Source organism: Haliaeetus albicilla, chromosome 24 (assembly GCF_947461875.1).
Source record: "Haliaeetus albicilla chromosome 24, bHalAlb1.1, whole genome shotgun sequence".
NCBI lineage: Eukaryota > Metazoa > Chordata > Aves > Accipitriformes > Accipitridae > Haliaeetus > Haliaeetus albicilla.
Window position 1 is genome coordinate 3,815,425 of NC_091506.1, and position 20,450 is coordinate 3,835,874.

General features: G+C 37.5%; 1 protein-coding gene across 1 annotated transcript in view; it reads left to right on the forward strand.

Moving 5' to 3' along the window:
• Positions 1 to 20,450, forward strand: part of LOC138681840 (uncharacterized) — a 129,815-nt gene that overhangs the window by 103,563 nt on the left and 5,802 nt on the right. Inside the window, exons 3-6 of the mRNA XM_069769914.1 lie at positions 617 to 783; positions 7,122 to 7,241; positions 8,724 to 8,948; positions 10,306 to 10,377. Of these exons, the coding sequence (XP_069626015.1) occupies positions 617 to 783; positions 7,122 to 7,201 (247 nt within the window). The 3' untranslated portion in view covers positions 7,202 to 7,241; positions 8,724 to 8,948; positions 10,306 to 10,377. The remainder of the gene's footprint in view (positions 1 to 616; positions 784 to 7,121; positions 7,242 to 8,723; positions 8,949 to 10,305; positions 10,378 to 20,450) is intronic.

A 20,450-nucleotide genomic window follows, 5' to 3' on the forward strand; every position in this document is an offset into this window, starting at 1 on the left:
GTTGATGGTTACAGTGTTTGAATAATAAATGCAATTTGTCAGTTCAAATAAAAAGCTCCATCTCTGTTTTTTTGTGTTACTGTTCCTTTTCTTGTAAATCTTGATTCCTTACTCAGTCTAATGATCTTGATCTTTATAACTCTCTCAACAAATAGAATGGTCAAACAGCCTCTCACCATAATGCGTTTCTGGTCCAAAGAGAGCTGTGCTTTCTGCGTATTTGCTTCCCACTTGGTTCAGTTTGTTGCAGTGCACTCTCAGTCTTTTAAAGTTTCAGTGTCATCTCCAGCACTACAAGTTGTTCTGCTTCCTCCCTCTTTTTTAATACATGATGTATCAGAAAACAGATCATAATGGTAATGTATGTACTGATGTTTTATTTGCTTTTTAACATACAGTAGGGGCCTATTTTCTTTTTCACTGACAACCTAATGTCTTTAACCTTCATTTGCTAAAAGCTTCTGTTCTCTTTTAAAATGTACTGGTTTTGATCCAAGCTGTATTTTCAGTCTCAGCCTATATATATATATATATATACACATACATACATACATATACATAAGTTCATACACTTACATATACATAAGTTCATACGTAAATGTGTGTATATACACAGGGAATTTCACAGCATTATGTTGGGAAAGACCAAGAACAGACCAGCAAAGCTGAGTAAGGTCAGAGGATTGAATACTTTGAGGCAACTCTGCAAAGATACGGAAGAAATTGGACTGATGAACGAGGCAGTTGGCTTGCAGGCTGTCTTTTTGGAAGACCCAGGAAGAGGTAAGCTGCTGCAGTGGTGACTAGCTGGGGCTCACCCTCTGACTTCATGGCTTTCTCTCCCAACTGAAGCTGGGTTCCTCCCCAAATCCCAAAGTGTTCTGTTTTCAGCTCTTTCTAGGTCTTATACATATCCTCTCTTGCATTATACACATTCTCTCCTCTTAGGGGGTTCACTGCCATGGTCAGCAATCATCAGTCCGCACACAGAGGACGATTTTCTGTCCCTTCAAGCAGGATTGTGCAATGCTTTGCAGCGTGACATGTACACGGACTGGGATACTGTAATGTCTCGCTCCATCACTGGCCATGTCGCTTCGGTTATATATTTGCATTGGACTAGTAAAAAAAATAAGTTGGTAGAGAAATTATTCTCTTCTGCTGTCATTTCACTCTAGTTTATCCCAGCTAAGGGAGCAAAATTGTCAGCTTACTGCTTGCAAGTGGCCACGTAAGGCTGTGATGCTCCCTAATGGAGTGCCAGTAGAAAAAGCTGAGGTAGCCAATGGAGATTTTAGAGAAACAGGAGCCTGAGGACAGTAGTGTTTATTTTCTAGCCCTAAGAAAACACAAATATATTATTGTATGGGTTGTAAAGGTTGATTAATGTCAGTACTCCACTTCCCCTCTCTGAAGTGTGTAGGAAAAGAGCCTGTGGAAGGCAATGGATGTTTTGCCACTGCTTTCCATGATTGGGCTCCAGATAAATGGTGATTCATGGAGCCACTTACATGGTAAATGTGAAAAATGAAAATGACCTATCCATTAACTTAATCATCATTCCATCCCTTCTCTAAGGCAAATAAAGTGCTAGATGGAGGCAGATGTTGTTGTAATAGAGATCTTTTCTATTATTTGAAGGGACCAATTTCTAAAGGTCATTGATGGAACTTGATGGAAATAAGCCTTTAAAGTGTGAATATTGATGGCTGAGTAAAGTGAGCCTTCAGAAGGAAGACTGTGCAAAAACCCATAACTATTCTTTAAAAAATTACGGGTCAAATTCTTCTTTCACTCAGGGCACTATAAATCTGAAGTCATCTGAAGAAATCATTGACATCAGTGTAAATGAAGGCACAGCCTTCCTCACTGGAATGAGCTTAAGATTTTTATCCTCACAGAGGAGAACAGAACAAACCAAAACAAAATTTACTATGATTTTGCCGCAGCCCTGATAGAAGCAGAGAGAAAAGATTATGACTGTCAGACATCCATGAGAAAGTTCCTTTTTTCTTTCCTTCTTGGATCTGCCTTGCTCTCACAACCCACCCGCGCCGGACCTGGCAGGGACTTGCCCCAGTGTGCTGGCATGGCTAAGGTGTGCAGAGGCTGCTCTCCTGCTGTGCACCCTGCGAACAGCCCGCATGGGGAGAAAAGGGAGCTCTACAACTCTTAATTCCCTTCTATATTAGAAACGTCAATATTTAGTCATTATAGTCCTAGAAAACAAGCTAAACAAATGGTTGAAGCATTGATATCCTCACAAAATGTACTGACTGGAAGGAAGAAAAAGGATCTATCTCTTTGTTTCAATTACTTTTTAATGACTGTATTGTCCTCTGTCTCGGTTTGCTTTAATGCTTTTCTTTAATTCTCAGTCTTATGATGTGGCATCAGCAATCTTCTATTTGTCATGAGAGACGCCTCTACCTTCTCCGGGCTTCACTCACAAAGCAGGTATTGCTATGTGGATTCGTTCTAAGGCATTTTTGGAAGTTCAGAAACATATATAGACATTAGGCAGAGGTGAGCTTTTGTTTTAATTCTGAGGACAAATTATATCTAATTTTTATGCTTTAAATTTATTGAAAAATACATATCCCAAAATAGGTATGCTGCTTGTTATTCAAATAACACTTTTATGTAAGAGTAATTCCTCCACTGAAATAATAGTAATCTACAGTTATGTACATATTTATTACAGGCTTCTATTGTTTCTATTAGGCATTTAGAATATATCCATAAGTTTTATTTGCACATTATTTGTAATTATTTCTATAAATCACATCTAGATTTATAAACATAAAAATAATATCCTTAGCAAAAACCTACATGGATTTTTACAGCAAATGTTTATGGCTACTAGAAACTTTTGAAGGATGTCATTTGTAATACTTTTCTGACACAACCTTAGCTGTCATAGCACAAACACCCCTACTAAAATTCATCTCCTTTGGACAGCTGGTGTGGTGTGATACCTAGCAGATAAAAGAAATCAAGAAGAACCAGGATAGCCTAGAATACAGGAGTGAGATAAAAAAAAAATCACAAGTAACAGTCTCTCTCTTAGCCAAAAAAAAAAAGAGGAGGTCAAATAAGTTCATCTTTCTGAGAATAACATATAGCTCAAATATGCAGCTCCTCTTCAGGCAAAAAGAAGATAAATTTATCAACATCCTAGGAAAAAAGTATGGATCGATGATGAGAATTATGCTGCATGATAGCAAATTGTAGTACCATAGGAATGGAGAGCAGAGCAATAGAGATGTTTTGAGTAGGAAAATCAGGGAGAAGCTGGCAGGAGAAGGGATTGTCACCGAAAGGAGGAGTGACAGCTGGGAGGATGCTAGCTACTGTTTGGCATGCCTGAGAAATGCAGAGACAAAATTAACTAGGCAGAGAGACATATACAAAAGAACAAGGTTGCTGAGGGAAAGAAGTTTGTCAGGGATTAAAGAGATTATCCAGCAAGCAAAATAAATGCAGATGAAGTTAAAAAAAATAGATAATATCTAAAAGGTACACGTACCTCGCAAAGCAGATTGCTCCACAGGTCAGACTTGGAATGATTCCTGGGGCTTTGTAAGGCAGAAAAACTAGAATTAGCTTTAACCAGTTTATGGGAACTCTTCAAAGACAAGCATAGGTAGTTGTTGTTTTCAGCAATATTTACTACAGGACACTGTAGTAAGACTCTGGTTTGATTCTTGGAGGAACCGTATTCTGCTAGTCTTTCAAACAGTTGTAATAAACAATGCCAAGCCTTTATATAATGCAGCTGTAGCTAGAAAAGACCAGTTTTTTATTAGTACTCCAGTGTTCCCCCTGCTACCATAGTATCTACACTGCACACAGCTACTAATTCCATTTGTATTACTATTACACAAGAAACTACGCAATGCAAAAGTAATGATTGTGTTGGTTTTTTTGCAAGTTAAAAAATTGCAAGGTAAACTTAGGTAAACCTATAAAAGGGTTTCCATGTAACAATTGCTTTGCAGGAATTCACTTTTCATAAACATAAGTACTGTTTCAAATGTAAATAGCCTTTTGTGGTAAGAGAAAAGAATAAATATAGATTACATAATTTACAAAATTAAGCTATTTGGGAAGACATTTACGTCTCTGTAACTACCTGCAGAAGTGTAGTGGCCTTTTAGTAGTCTGTACTGGATAGACTTAAATTTTTTTTCCTCTCAGCCCTATAAAAGCTAGATTTTTTAAATACATAGAGTGCCTTACAGTAGCTTTAATCACTTCTGAATACTTGACCATCAGTAAATATTAAGGCACATTAATACAATCTGCTAGGCTGACTTGCTGTGGTGAGATTTTCAGTCTGGGCAAGATGGGCAGTACACAATTTCCACAAGGATTTGAGGTCTCTGTCTTGCTGTTATTTTTTTCTCTGGAGGAATCCCTGAAATCTTTCTCCATAGCTTTGAAAAATCTGTTCAGTCAAGTTTTCCCAAAGCTACATAGAGGATCATTTGGTGATGCTTACAAGTTTCTATTTTCTCAGTTGGGTACTAGCCATTGCTATAAAATGAGGACATTTATTTGGTTATGCCTACGGTTTTCCTGGTTTCAGTTACCATTTTCAGAATGAATATTTGCTGACAAAACTAACTGACTTCTGCAACAGGGTTCATAAATATCCCCCCTTTACTACATTGATCAAGTTTTCACACAGAATCTCATCAAAGAGCATTCTCAAAGTCCCTGCACTTTCACAGATCTTAGGAAATTTGATTTTGATTACTAAAAGTGATCTTTGGCCCATTTGTGTGCAAATATTTTTCTACTTTGTAGCTGGTGATGTATTTTTCAAGCTTGCCTGGCAAATATGAGAGAGTCAAAACATAACAGAAAATTCGACTGAAGCAGTGTCATAATTTGACATTTAGCAGTGTCATAATTTTAATCTGGTCCTGACATAAGACTTGCCATTGCTTAAAAAAAAAAAAAGAAAAGTAATAGTTGATCTGATCTTTCTGCCCAAATTAGATTCCTTTTTGGTCATGATTTTGGTGTATAATCACTTAAATTTGAACTGAATTCATTCGGCATACTGCTAACCCAGCAGTTAGTAAACAAGCAAGGAGCAGCAGCTGGCAAACATTAGTTCATTTAGTACCTTACTAAAACTATTTTTCAGGCACCTGTAAATATTGGCAATATGGTTTTGCTACAACTCTGAATATTTCTGTTTGAATTAAGACAACTCAGCCCACACATACAACTTGGGATAGAAGTGTCTGTGTTATCACTCAAGTGGTATCTGCAGTTTGAACAGACTTTGTGTCCCTAAAGCCTACGAAGCATGACTTGTCTTGATTGTTATTATCAGGCTTTATTGCTGGACATTTTCCACGGACACATTTATATAAATGCAAATAGAAAAATGTAAAATGTTTAACCTTCGATTCAAGCCTCATGATTCACTTAGTGTGTGCAAAAATCCAGAGAGTTGTCCATTACATCCTCAACTCTTCCAAATTTCCCTGCCTGTCCTTCACACCTAAGCCATCTGTTTGTCATTTCTTGGCGCTCCCCGTACCTCTTTCACAAACGAACCATCTGCTCAGAGCCTTTAAACTTCTATTTACAATACATACTCTTTTATCTATTTTACAACTCTTTGCATATGTCAAAATTTTAATTACATAGTCACATATTAGGATGTCATCGGCTCAGGGGTCTTTTTCTAACAACAGTGTCTGTGATGGGCTAGAAGGCATTTAAAATGTGTTTTATGGCTCGCTGATATGTGGTATTTCTGAAGAATGCAACAAATTTTGAAGCGAAGAAGCAGACGATGCATGAAGTCTATAATTGTTCCAAGACACCTCCAAGTAATTGATGTCTAAATAATTCCATAAATGCTATTGCTTTGTTAAAATACAATAACAATATTAATTTATATGAAAATTCACTTTGGCTAACAGCTAATGCATTTAAATTTCATATAATCTAATGCAGTCCTATCTCCTGTAAGGTTGGGGAAAAAAAGAGGTTTCTTTCTAGAAATTTACTAGATACCGCAGATCTCATAAAATATAAGAAGGTATGAGTGATTTTTATAAATTCCATAAATATGATTAAGATATCCACCTCAGAAAAGAGGAGGGCAAAACAGACCTTGCTGAACAAAAAACAGCTAAGAAAATTAAAAAGTACCAGTTATAGTACAAGGACTGCACATACATACATAATGCACGCATACAAACAAAGCTTTTCCCCGCTCTATTCAGATGGAGTTCCATCCACACAGATGAGACGCTTCTCATACAAATTGCTGAGGAACGTTCCCTGTTCTTCCAGGATGAGTTTACTTAGTTGACACCATTTTAGGATGCTACCTTTTTTGCATGGTCATGAAGAGTGGAGGGAGTTTTAATAAGACAAGGTGTTAGAGGAGAAGGAAGCAGCAGGTCTCTTGCCACATGGTCTACAAAACAAAAGAAAAAGGAATTATTGAGCATTAGCAAAATGAAATTCCCTTTTGGTGGGCGTCAAGGGCTTTGCCTGCATCTATCTTTTCTGCCCCTTAAGGTGTGAGGGTTGGTCAACTTGTCTGTAAAAAGGAAGGATATACCAGCAATGAAATCTAATAATACATGGAAAGCACATCAGTAGGGAAGTGTTGTTATCTTTGGCTTCGAAAAAAACCCCAATCTTGAGAGAGATACAAACAGATTCAGTGCTATCAGAGGAAGAGCTCCCACTGAAGCACAGGTGAGATGAGTCTGGCTGCCTGAGAGCTGATCCTGAATTGAAGGGGTGACTTGGAAATCACCCTGGCTCAGTTGCAATGTCTGCAATTAGCCTTTTACAGAACTAGGATATGCTATAGAAACCTCTGCTTCCCCCTCTGCTTGCAGAGAGGACTAAGAGCTACACAGAAGTCCTATACAGTAGATCCCAATCAAAACAACATTAAGTACAGAAACACTTGCCAGTGTCTAAATGAAAAACCTTCAAAATGGCTTAATTTACTGTAAGTACAATTCTAGGAAACAGTCGTTGAAATTCAGCTGCTTAGGGCAACTCCATCTCAAACTGAGCACAGAATCACTCCAAACCGCTTGACAGTAAATTGATCTGTGAATGTATTGCAGGTGGCTGCTCCATGGCAGACGCACATACACACATGTCTGAAGACCGTCAGAAGACCAGCTGGTGGGAGACAGGATCGTAAAGACGACTTTTCCACAAATGCCACAAGCACAATACTAGAAGTAAGCCATTTCCCAGATAAACCTGATTCAGAGCTTAAATAACCCCATCATTAGGACTCCACGGCTGATTGCTAGACTAACACGTACAGCTGTAGTGTAGCACCACAGACCCTTTTGTAAGTCATTTGCTTCAGGATGGCTGGGAGAAGGGATCCTGTAGAGAGCGAGTCAACAGCACAATTAAATCCCATCAGGAAAAGAGCATCTCTTTCCTTTCATTTCCATTTTTTCCCTTGGCACTTTGTTACACTCACAGACTTTCCATGGTACCATACACCCTAGTATTTCTAGCTTTGCTGCAAGGTAGTGAGATAAATGAAGCATTTTGATACTTCTGTGCTTCCGTCTAGTTCTGCACACAGAGTGGTGTATTTTTTGTGAAATTTTATTAGCTTGACTAGAGTAAGCAGCTGTCCTAAGTCTGAAATGACACAGAGTATTGGAGCAATTCCAAAAGAGCTATTCTGGGCATGCAAATGGAGGAGACAATCCCACCTCTTTTTGTAATTGATTAAGGTAAATAACTAAAGCCTGGAACAACTTGAAAGGAGCCCCTTCCCTTTTAATTATGCCTCTTTTTTAATAATGTAGCTTTTGAAATCACCATCATAACACTGATAGAAATTTTAATATCTCCACCTAATGCTATTGTGTACATACCTGCAATGATGGCTTCTTTACAGGAATTAAGGAATCCAGGTTCCTCATAATATTTTAAAAAATTCTTTAAAAGACTGGCTATCACAATCCCTCAATTTACCAACTGATTTTCTGTTACCTAACTAGGGCTGCACAAATTAATAACAGATTTAATTCATCTTCGGGCATTGTGATTCCTCTTCACCTATTCAAACAGTGGGAATTATACTCATAATGCAGATCAATACTACCTGATTTAATACCCTCTTTTCAGTTGCTTTCAAATCCTCAAATTTAATCATGCAGCCTGAATGATCAGCTACATTCTTTTGGAGAAATTTCAATTTTTTAAAAAATGCATTCATTTTGGAAACAGGTTTAAGGAACAAGACATCATATTTTTACATAAAAGTTCTTATAAATTTTCAGCTGAAATGCTTTACTGTTTCTATGGTTTAAATGAGTGACTGGGAATGCCTTTTCTGTTCTTCATAAGTTGATAAAGAATAGTAGGCAACAAAATGAATTTCTTCCAGTATGGAATTGTCTAAGTTACAGATCCGAACAGAGAAAACTCATTAGGTAATAAGTCTTCCTGTGGTGTCAACATCAGTTACCTCAGTGCTTTTTGTACTGTTTCTATACTGGCAAAACAAGAGTTTAGAAACGATTGATCTATATTTTCTTGCCAAAGATGACACAAAAATATGATCTTCTGTGATATATCTGTTCTTTTTTTACTGCATATATACAATGAATTCATACATATTTTATGAAAACCTTTCACCAAAAGCTCTTGCATTCCTATAAAAATGCCTGTTTGTTGGTTTTTTTGACATGCAGGAAGATTGATATTTGGAAAAATGATGGACTTCAAAAATAACTTTGGATTCTCTGACCTGTTTCACTAATGCACGCTGCCGTAAAACCAGGAGGGGTGGAAAGTGCAATTCACAGAGAAGGGAAGGTGGAGGCATGCCCTGAAGCTTCCTGGCACTGCTCATGACCTCTCAGCCAGGCACTCTTGTTGCTGGAGCTGTCTCCTCCTCAACCAACCTGCTAAGCCTGGTGAGAGAATGCATCAGCTCCATCTGTCTAAGAACAAAGAATAAATTTGTGCTTTAAAAGGGTCTATCTCTTGCTCTCTGACTATTCCTATCATAATTTAATCATTTTCCTGCTTTCCAGCACTCTGTGATCAGAGGGAGGCGCTTGCACCGTTTGTTATTAATGTTTTTCACATCCATTCTAGTTGCCACAATAGCTCCATCATCAACAGGCTTGAAGTATGAACAATTAGATCATGATTTTCTTTAAGCATGTACCAGACATCACAAAAATCCAGCTGTGTGAACAAAGTAAAGAATCATCTTTGAGAGCAAATGCTGTTTGCAATCTTACAATTTGCAGACTAAAAATTAAATGACTATTTTTATCCTCTCTTTTCTGCCAGACACTAACTAAATTTGTCAAAGTAAGCATGCTTAGGATTAAAGTTTTATTGATTTTGGGTTTGGTGGGTTTTTTGAGGCAAACTTAAAATATGACACATAAAGTTTTCATAGCTGCGCTAGACTGCAGAAGACTTTCTGGCCCAGATTCCAGCTCCTGCTGCCTGCAGTTCACCTGCCGAGAGCTCCTGATCCCAATCTCAGTGATGGTCTTCAGTGCACTGCAGCTACCTGGCTCTCAGCTTGGTTGGGGCTACCGAACTCTAGAGCAGAGGAGTTCGTAAAGAAAGGAAAAGTGCAAGAGATGGAGACTGAGAGAAACACCTACGGGAAAGAAGAATACTACCCAGTAGTGGGCATCACCTGCAGGTTAAGGGGAATGGTCATCAGCCTGGGAGCAGGTCAACGTTGTGAAGGAAAGTTGGTTTATTCAGTGTTCGCTCTGAAAGACTTCTGTTGGGTTATTTTATGCTGTGGTATTGTTTTTATTTCTAGGTTTGAGACATGACTTAAGGCCCTTTTTTGTGTTGAATTTTGATTAGCTTTGTCTTTCATTTCTGTGAGTTGTCTTCTATTCCCTTCTTAGCATTTATCAATTGTAAATCCATGGTTTTGAGATGAGAGGAAAAGCAGAAATATTTTAGGAACTACTGTTTTTACAAGTTCCCTTCATAAACTGCTTTCTGAGGTGGTTACCCACCAGCTTTCCATGAGCTTCTAATCCCATTCTCTTGAATTTGAGAGAGTCCCATGGTCTTCAGTTAACTAGACTGTATCGGGCACAAATTTTTAACTGGTTTTCCAAATAGCTTATGTTGGTGTTCACTACCTGAACTGTTCCTTGGGTTATGAGTAGAGGCTTCGATACCTAGTTTGTAATGTAAAATCCAATAGCTTTTGTAATATTTTCATTTACTTGAAATTGCATAGTGAAGGGGTAGAATTTAAATGGTAACTTTTCACTTGTGTTACAGGAGATGAAGGAGGACGTCCAGCAGTTTTGTATTATCACTGAGTACAGCTGAATTCCTGAAAACTTCTATAAGGTCAGTGAAATTAATTGTGTAGGCTCTCTAGCCATAACTGCTAAGAGAAGCAAGAGCAGCTATAGTGAAGGGGAAAACAGTTTATGATGTTATTTGATAAAGATAGGTGTGAGTAATTTTAATGAAGTCCAGAGAGATACACCAATTTGCAGCAACTGCTGAGACATCAGCTCCACCTACAGAAAAGGCTGTTGTATAGCTCTTACATAAACGTATTGAGCAGACATCCAAAACATCAGTGCTTGCAGTAGTTGCTCTAGTTCAGAAAGATTACGTACCTATAAAGAGGTACAAACAAGGAGCAGATTAAAGAGGACTGCAGGGGATTACTGAGTCCTATACAACTTCATATGGATGAATTTTTAACAACGGGAGCAAATAACTACTAGAAGGTACATTATTATGTAAAGTATGAAAACAGAATTTACATGTCTTCTTCCTGAAGCAATCAGGATTTTTCATATTTCTATTGCTAATTGAAAATAAGATAAAATAAAACACATAGTCTGCCCCGCAGCATCTCGAGCCTCAAATAACTTAGTCTCACAAGTGCTGAGTATAATCCGTGGTGCCAGCTATGCTGGGCAGGGTAAGGAGTTTCTCATAAAATTATCCTCAATCTCAATTAAAAATTCCGCATTTACCTCTTAGTTTATCTGCAACTGAAGAAGGCTGCTCTCTCTTGCAGTCAAAACATGTCATATGCATATTCTCACACAGAAAGCAGTAGAGGCTCTAAAGCCTATCTTAGAGCCTGTTTGATTTCCTGGCTGCCTTATTTGTTTACAACAATGCTCTTAAAATTGTCTCTACCATCTGTGTGGTTTCTAGTTGTTCGAATGAGAATGAGATATTAAAATGCCATCCAGATGTCTAGATGCATATCAGCATTAACATATTATGCAAATAGTCACAAGGATAGATTTTTTTTCTTCTTAAACAAAACAATATTTTTAGATGGAATGGAAAGAAGTAAATCTGTGAAGGATGACAAGCAAAAAAATGCACTGAGCATAGTCAGCTGAACTTTCAATCACTTTTTATGAAAGGGTTAGGTACAAAGTGTCCTTAGTTGTTTTTACTGTAAATCTACAGAAGGACAATTGAATGAAAACATAATCTTAAAAAAAAAAAAAGAAAATCCACAAAAAGCAACGAAGCACCACTAAGCCTGAAGATCTCATAAAATGAATTCAACAAAGTGAAATATAAAAGTTGCCTCTGTGTATTTATCTCATGAGAATGGGACTTCCTGAACAATAATAACAAATATCTATTGGCTACTGAGCATCTGATTTAAAGAAACCTTTGGCTCCGACTCTACGGATGTTTACACTACAAGATAAGTACACGGAATCAACAGTGCAAGATCATACCCGAGCTTTCATTGCTCTCAAAAGATAAGAACTGAGATCAGAAAATTAAGATAAATGTCTTTAACTGAGGTTGATATTTTCTGGGACCTTGATTCTTACAACTAAAAATCAACATGATGTCTCCTGAATTTCTCCCTAAAGTTTGGTGTATTTAAAAAACAAAACAAAATAATAATGGAACATTGCAAAAAAAACCCTGAAAATTATTTTTGGATCACTCTCGGTATCAAGAGCTAAGGGTGGAAGATGGCCCCAGCTTGTAGGTTCTGCAGGGAAGCTGGGTACTGATGCAGGGAACAAGCTGCAAATAGGAGGAAGAAGAGATTTTATCACTCCACAAGCAAATTTTCATGGCTTTTAAAATTGGAAAGGAAATAGGAATTGGAACAACTGGAAAATTGTTTGATCTCATGGAATTTCACTCAGCTCCCATGCATCAAGGCCTACCAACATATTTCCAATGGTCACCATTTTTAGTATGTGTTTTGTAAGCATTATGTTGGCAAACTATGCAGAATTTCAAAAGAACTCAATGCAAACCTGGGAAAACTTTTGGGGTTGATGTATTTTGACTTAATTTAACTCATGGGCATACAGTACATTAGCTAGAACAGGGCCTGAGTGCAGAAAGACATTTGAAAAACAGTAGTAGTTCCACTACAATCACCATGAAAAGAGTGTTTGAAAAAGATACAGTATTTGGAACAAAGAAAATGAGGAAATACATTTTACAAGAGGATTCCTGAAGAGGCTGTAGCTATCATGGAGGAATTGTTGCAAATGCTGGGAAACTGAAGTATGATTGCAAAGACATCAGTGGTGATTTCATGCTGGGGGTGATCAGATGAAGGAGTAAAAGAAAAGCCAGGGAGGCTCTTCCCCAATGTGTTTGAAACCTGTTGCTGTACTGTGGTCTACTCAAAAGCCATCAATTTTGCCAATTGAAATGGTTTGTAGTGAAACACAACAATCACAGATATATTATTTGGCTTCAAATATTTTAATGAAGTCTAACCTTAAGCTGTATTTCAGGACAAAAATAAAAATTGAGTCATATAAAGCAGGGATAAGGGAAGAAGGGTTTTTACAAAGTCACCCACTCCGTCATTTTTATCTCAAGATAGCATAAACCAGACCTAAATTGTGTCTGACAGGTGTCTGCTTAACCTGTCCTTCCACTGATGGAAATTCCACAGACATCTACATTATTTATTCCACTACCTATCTAGACTTTAGGCTGGACATTTTTTTTCCTAGTGTTTAACCTAAATTTCCCTTGCAATATCATCATGGAAAAGATCCTATTCCCTCCCTGATGGCAAGGAGTACACTTTACAGCCTTCCTCCTCACAGAGGACAGAGCTAGAGCTAATACCATGTAGGTTAGAACAACCTTTCACTTGTGTGAAGGCATTTCACCTCCCTTATCGTCCTTCTCCAGACTAACCAAGCTCAGTTATTTCAGGCTTTCCTCATGCTCCATGTTTTCTGCAATTCTGACTACAGCATGTTCTCTGCAGAATTCCCTTTAGTCAATCCATATCTTTTTAGAAATATTGGGTCCAAGACAGGCCAGAGTTCTCCAGCTGTAGTCTTACTGATGCATAGCCTTGAAGAATTACTTCATATTTAAATTGTGCTATTCCTGTTTACTTATCCTGATTTGCTGTCTGCTTTTCTTTGTTAATGACACTCCTACTGTCTCCCACCACAGCTCCTTTCCTGCAGACATCTTCCCTATCCTTCTTCCCTAGCCACCCTATCACCAAAAGGCATTAGGTGAGCTTGATACGATTTGTTCTCAAAACATCCATGCTGGTTCTTTTCTTATAATCTTTTATCTTCTGAGTGCTTCTATAGATTGTCTGACTATTTATTCTGGTATCTTTCTGGGCACAGAGCAGAGAATGATTGGTGTGTAATTCTTCAACATTTTTTAAACATATTACCTTATTATTGTTCTTTTTTTTTTGTCTGATACCAGTGGCATATAATCTGGACAAGGAGAGTGTCCATTATGTGTATACCGAGGGCTTAATCCACAGAGAAATGTAGAAGAAAGGATTGTATTTCAGCTGCTACTGCAGCTACTCCTGGGCAAGGATGACAGTTCCAGTGTTCAGTGGATCAATGATATCACAAAAATTGATCTTTAATAAATAGGCCCAGAGTTTGAGCATCCTGTAGCAGACAGTAAAAACATATGCACTATGTTATATACCTTATATACATTATAGCAGAATATATTCACGATCCCACCCCGAGGGGGGCAAAGATATATTTTATATCTTTCAGTTTGTTGCATGTTCTGGGTTTTGCTCTAAAACCACCAGAGACTTCTATTGATAATTCTCAAATGCCAGTCTAATGTCATGAGAGGGTAAAAAGAAGGAAACCTAATCATGTAGTTTAGCTCCTTCAGTCATTAAAACAGGAATCCTAGCCTGGTTGAAAAAATATTGCTGTTTTGAGGATTGATAACTGTTCAGAGAATAAATCTGTTTGTGGATTGTTAACAGCAAAGTAAAAGCCTATTTGCAATGAATGAACAATAGCTGCTTTTTGTATTGGTGTGTTTGGAGTGTCTGCAGCCAGATACAAACATTTGTAAACAATCCATCCATACAGCTTCATTTAGAGTTCCTGAGAGTTATGAATTGCGGCCAAGAGGATAATAAATAGGCCACCAGATTTTTTTAAATTCTGGTTTTTGCTTGGCATGAAGGGAGTTTTAGTAACATGTCTTAAAGCAACAGGGTTTCATCTTCTGAACTTCATTAACTGCAAAACATAGAGCTTCTGTTGGTAAGACCCTCCAAATACTAAAAGCAGAACTTCAGTTACAATGTACTGAAGCAAGGGTCCAAACTCGCTATATCCCCAGATTTGTGCACCCCAAACTTTCACAAAGGACCTGGCAGAAAAAGCTCTTGTGATATTGCTTTAGAAAGGAAACAACAGTAAAAAATTGCTTTTCTTGAATCCTTACAGACTATGCAGTCCTCCTGGATGGCAGCTAGTCCTTATTTCCAGTGTAATATTAGCCCCTATTTACAATATAGTATTTTCCTAAAACTCAAATGAATTGTAAAGTCTCTCAGCTTCCATTGTTCAGGTGCAGTAGAGGATTAATGTGCATTTCCTATGCATGGTTACAAGCAGAATGAATCTCTGCTGCTGCTGTTCACCCTGAAAAACATTTGTGATCCCAAAGGCCAGACCTTTGGGTAGAACACAAAATGTTTGTGTAGAACACAAAATGCTGGTTTTCAAGCATTCGCCTGAAAGTTTTAATTCATGCTCTTGCAAGCCCAAAGTATGAATGACTGATATAATATATTCTAGGGTTTAGTCGTTGTCAATCTTCTGGCTTTTATAGTTGCTCTCACACATGGTAGTCAGCCTGGATTTCATGTGAGTATAAGCAGTAGCTGTATTCTCACAGGTTTTCACATACGCAAGAGTGTTTTACTGTGAACTATTTTGACACTTTCAAGAATGGCTAATTATGCACATTTAGAGGTCTCTTTCAAGGCCTTACCCAAAACATATTGATCTTCCATTGACTCTCGTTGCCCTTAATAGACTGATGGGCAGTCAGGCTCTTTCTGCCTTATTTGATCTCTGCTGCTTACCAGAAATGCAATTTCTTTTCCAGCAGTGATCTGGACACCCTTTTCATTTTGTATCTTCCTGCATTACCTCAGTAGTTGTTTTTCCTGCTGTTTGAACCTTCTGCACAGAGTCCTTCAAGGGAAATAACAGAATTGCATCAAGGGAAATAAAAGATTTGATGTAATCCTCAGACACATTTTAGTTAAACACAGGCAATTTGTCTTAGAGCAGTTCGATATCTGGATATAAATATATGGCCTTTGTATACCTGAGACGATATTGTCTATCCCAGAAAACTATGGCTGTTAATTAAAACAGATCAAGTGATAGCACTAATTTTACTGGCATATTAAGAAATAATTAATTTTTATTTGAGCCCGAGTCCTTCACAATGACTTTCCTCAAGCACTTGATGAGTGAGCTTCCGTTGCACAAAATCTTCCTAACACACTTATTTTAGCTATAAATATTTTCTTTGAAGTTATTTCTTAAATGTTTCTCAAATAGGATATGGAGAGGTAATATTAGACTTTCTCAGTTTACAGTATTACCTGTTTGCATGTAACTATCATGTGCAGATAAAATATCTGGTAATTTGCTTTCAAGCACCAATACCTTTTTGAAAGAAATACTTCTAAATCTGCTCAGGAACATTTCACAGAGTAAAAGTGATGATATTAGGTTAATACATTATTTATGATGAGTGATTTGCTCAGCCCTATGCAAAATAGAGGAACATTTTTAACCAGTTAAATCAAAGCTCTATGAAAAGAGGTGAAAGCATATTCTTTTCCCCATCTTTCTCAGTTTCATGACAGACTGCCTTAATTACTTATTAGGCCTTAACTTTGCAACTTGTCTTGTGGCAGCTGACAATAAAGAGCTGTGCCGGAAAAGATGAGAAACATCTGGGCAGTACAACCAGGAATAGCGGCATTGCTGCTTCATCTTGTCTCCTTTTTTAGCCCAACGCCTGTGTCCTTTGCTTGAGGTTTTACACAGCATGTCTTCTTCCCCCTTTAATTCCCTTTAGACATAGTTCTAACAAAGATACTGCAACTGGAGAAGCAATAGAGTGCAGAATGGAAAATGAGTTCACGTTAATCATGCAGGTACACTTCACTGGATAATTAATAGCATATCTTCCTGCCCGCATGTAGGACTTCAGAACTGATTAACCGGCAGCTTTCACTGCTGTCCCACCGTATAAGAAAGTATGGCAATAAAAGAAGATTCAGCTTCACAGCATCATATAAGCTTAAATTTCATTGATAGTAACAATGTGAACAAGAAAATGTGAGATATGGGGAAAATATCTCAGGGAAAAAAGGATAGGAAAACAATTCTTCAAAGCTAAAAAATAAAAAAGCAGAAGAACAACGTACCAACAAATGTAACATATTTCTAAACTGAAGTTGCAAGAGAAAACACTTCAATCCCACAAGAAGCAATTAGAAGATCCTGTGGAAATAGTGCATTAAAAAGATGGGTCTCCAAAGGAATGAACTGCTTTTTCCTCGTATCTTTTTTTTATTATTGTTCACATGGATTCATCTAACTGCATATTCTCTCCACAGTGTTTGAATGTTGCTTTCCCCTTTCAGAATGATTATCTGTCCTCTATTGTAAGGAGGTATGAATAAGCAAAAGCTTTCAAGGCTGCTGAAAAGGATGAAGTACTTTTTTATTTCTCTTTGTAGAACACAAAGCCTGTAGGAGGGAAATTGCAAAATATTGTTCTTCTCTAACACGCGTTGGAGAAGTACTTGGTTTATTTACTCATATCCCACCTGAAACAACCCACAGATTCATTTAAATAAATAAGCTTGCACTACACAGTAGGTTTTTATGTGTGGAGTGGGGTAAAGAGAGTGAGGGAAATTCTCTCTTGTATGGAGTGGATTAGTCCATGCTTAGGCTTTTTTTTTTTTTCTTTTTTTTTCCCCCCGGTTTTACTGCTTCCTTTATAGAAGGGGTTTGAACTGAAAGAGTTTGGGAATCTCATAATCCAGGGCATTTAGTCCTTGGTTTTAGACATTTATCACCTTCTAGATCAGCTCACGTGTGGTTTAAAATGCATCTCTCATCGTAATTCTTCAGTCACAGTCACTTGGAATCTGAAAAGGCCTTTATACCACTGAATCTGTTACCTGCTATCGTGCCCATAGTGATTACTGCTCTGCCTTGGAGGTAACTGGAGATATATTACAAATCTAGGTTAATAGGTTCTATGATCAATCAAATCAAAGGCACATACCTGTCCTATTAATAATGCAAATGTGATAGGGTTATTGAGTTATGAGTAGCTTACACACAAATATTAACCACTAATACATTCATTAAAGCTGAGTAAAGTATTAATTAGTTTTGATGCTGCTGGACTGCAGAGTAACAGATAGTTTTACCAAGGCCTGCTCAAATTGATTAGTGTGATCCCATGCTGTGCACTGTGTTTCCACAACAGAATTGATCTTTTTCCTAGATGAAGACAAACAGCATTCTAAACCACATGCAGGGATGTTTCTGACTAAGCTCGGCTAGGGAAATAAGTAATAGAAATGTCCTGTTAGAAAGTTTTATCCTGTATGGGATCTTATTCTGAAAGTAACCACTTTAAATTTGATGTGACTATTTTTAGATCCAAAAGAAAAGTGGAATAAAAGATTCTTCATTTTCACTGTGCACTGTAGGGGTATAGACAGTCTACCAAAGTGGGATTATTCTCCAGTATTCCTGAAATGCTACTTCCTAAAGTGATATTTCTGTTCTGTTAATCTTATTTATCAAGAAGCTGTCAGCTTTGACTTTTCCAAAGTGCAGGTAAAAAAACCCACCATGTGATAATGTCTACATAGGCAAATACCTGTAACTCGTGCTTATTGCTGAGCCTTAAAACTGTGGCCCTCAGCACCTATCCTCATCCAACTTAACAGCAGCAAAAAATGCATCTCCGTACTCACAAGAAAGGCCCAAAGTGCTGAATAGTGTAGTTTGAACACAAGCTATATATAAGTAAACATAAGGATCCCAGCTGGCACACATCCTAGTTAGGCAGCCATGCACTTCTCAAAGATGCTCAGATATGAATCATGTATTTTAAAGCCAGTTGAATGACTATTGCAGAAATAAGGTCATAAAATATTACTGCCAATCTTTTGAAGGAAATGTATGTTGTTCAGTAATTATGCAATAATTGAAAGAAAAGTTTTTTATTTCATTTACTTTTTTTGCTCATTTCATCTCAGAGGAATGAAGGCAACAATCATACATGGAAAATCACTATCTTAATGTGGTAGACACTGTGGATTTCTGTGCTGGTGAAAGTAAGACTAAACTGGCCTTCTCAGCATGCTGACCACAACATCAGTGAAGGCCCTCATTGATGAGGGTATAAATATAGGTACTTTAATATTACACAGGTTTAATAACAGGAACTGTTTTTTTATGTATCTTTTAAAGGGTCTGAGACAAGCCTATGAAAGACCATGAGATTATTTCTAACAATATCACTGGTCTAAATTGATATGGGGCCATTTCACTGCATGGATTGAGGGATAGAAAAGTTCTTCAAGGTTTGACCCAAGTGAGTGCCACACAGAGATGAATATTCTCAAGGTCTCAAAAGGGTCTTGGTCAAGGAAAATTTCAGCTTCCTCCCAGTTTTTTCCCCAACTCTAGGCAGCTCATTGTCCCTGTAATATTGTCTCATTTCTCTGAGTTCTGAAAGTGCCTTTTCATTTGTAGCACTTCACTGACAGTGAGTGGCAGTTGTTCATTAACCATTATCTCTTCTAATTTTCTGTGAACTAATTGTGAGGAGCATAAGAAAAGCTATTAGAATAGTAGACCACTGAGCGATAACAGAAAAAAAAGAGCAGGTCAAGATTACATTGGGTCATCACAATTTACAGCAATATTTCTTTCAAGAAATGTGGAGGTCTAAAAGTCAATTGTTAAAAAGAAGGCAGAAACAGACCTGCTAATATTCATTCAAAAATCAATAGAAATGTCCGATCTGATACGAACTTCTATAACAATTTCTAGGGAAAATACTTACCTTATGACATGACAAGCATCTTTATTGCATAGGTTAAATGAGCCAGTAAAAGGAAAAATATTGCTAGCATATTGGAACATAGCAGTAGAACTGAAGAACAGACATACCCAGGCCCAAAGTTAAGATAGCCAAAAAAGAAAAAAAAAACCACCCACAACCCCCCCCCCCATTTGAGCTCATGCTTACAGTCCAAAGCTGGTGTTTGAAGAGGGGAACATGCTTGGTAATCAAAAGGTATCATTTATCTGGCTAATGTTTCCCAGAATTTTGAAAGAAATAGAAATAACATTATTAAAACTATTGCAGGTTATGAGTAACGTAATTTTGCTCACGTCTGCATTAACTTGACTAACCACAGCAGGAGATTCCTTATAACTTTAGCTGATTATGAATACAAATAATCAGGTTTATATACATATCACTCACGGTTAGAATTCATTTTTGATAGCAATGAATGAGGGCGGTGAAAAATTGTAAATCAAAATATGTATTTGAACAATGTCCTGTTGTGTCAATGTGATTTCAGTAACTCACGATAAAAAGGTAGAAAAACGTGAATGACAGTTGTGGGAATAAAATCTTTCATATTTTCCTGTCTTTCAACATTTAGACTAATAGGTGGATGGAGCATGAAAAGACAAACAACGATGGAAAAAATAACTACACTGGTCACATGTAGCAAACAAGTAAGATATAGGCATCTTTATAAATCAAATCTACAGCTAGGGTACAGACGGATTAGCAGGTGGTGAAACAACAGATGACATATACACCACTGATGGTGAAGAAATATGACCAAGTTGAATAGTTTGGACACGCTTTAATTCAACACAGCACACTTTTGAAAATCGATGGCTTTTAAAATAACTTGGGAACGTTTCTGCCGAAGTCACGATGCCTGCTGGCCCCTGGGACTGGGAAGTAACTCCGCACCATTGCTAGGGTAACAAATAATAAAGCTGAGCAATTGCTGATGATCACTTTGCACCAATTTGAAATGATTCTTGTGACCAATTACTCAGGCT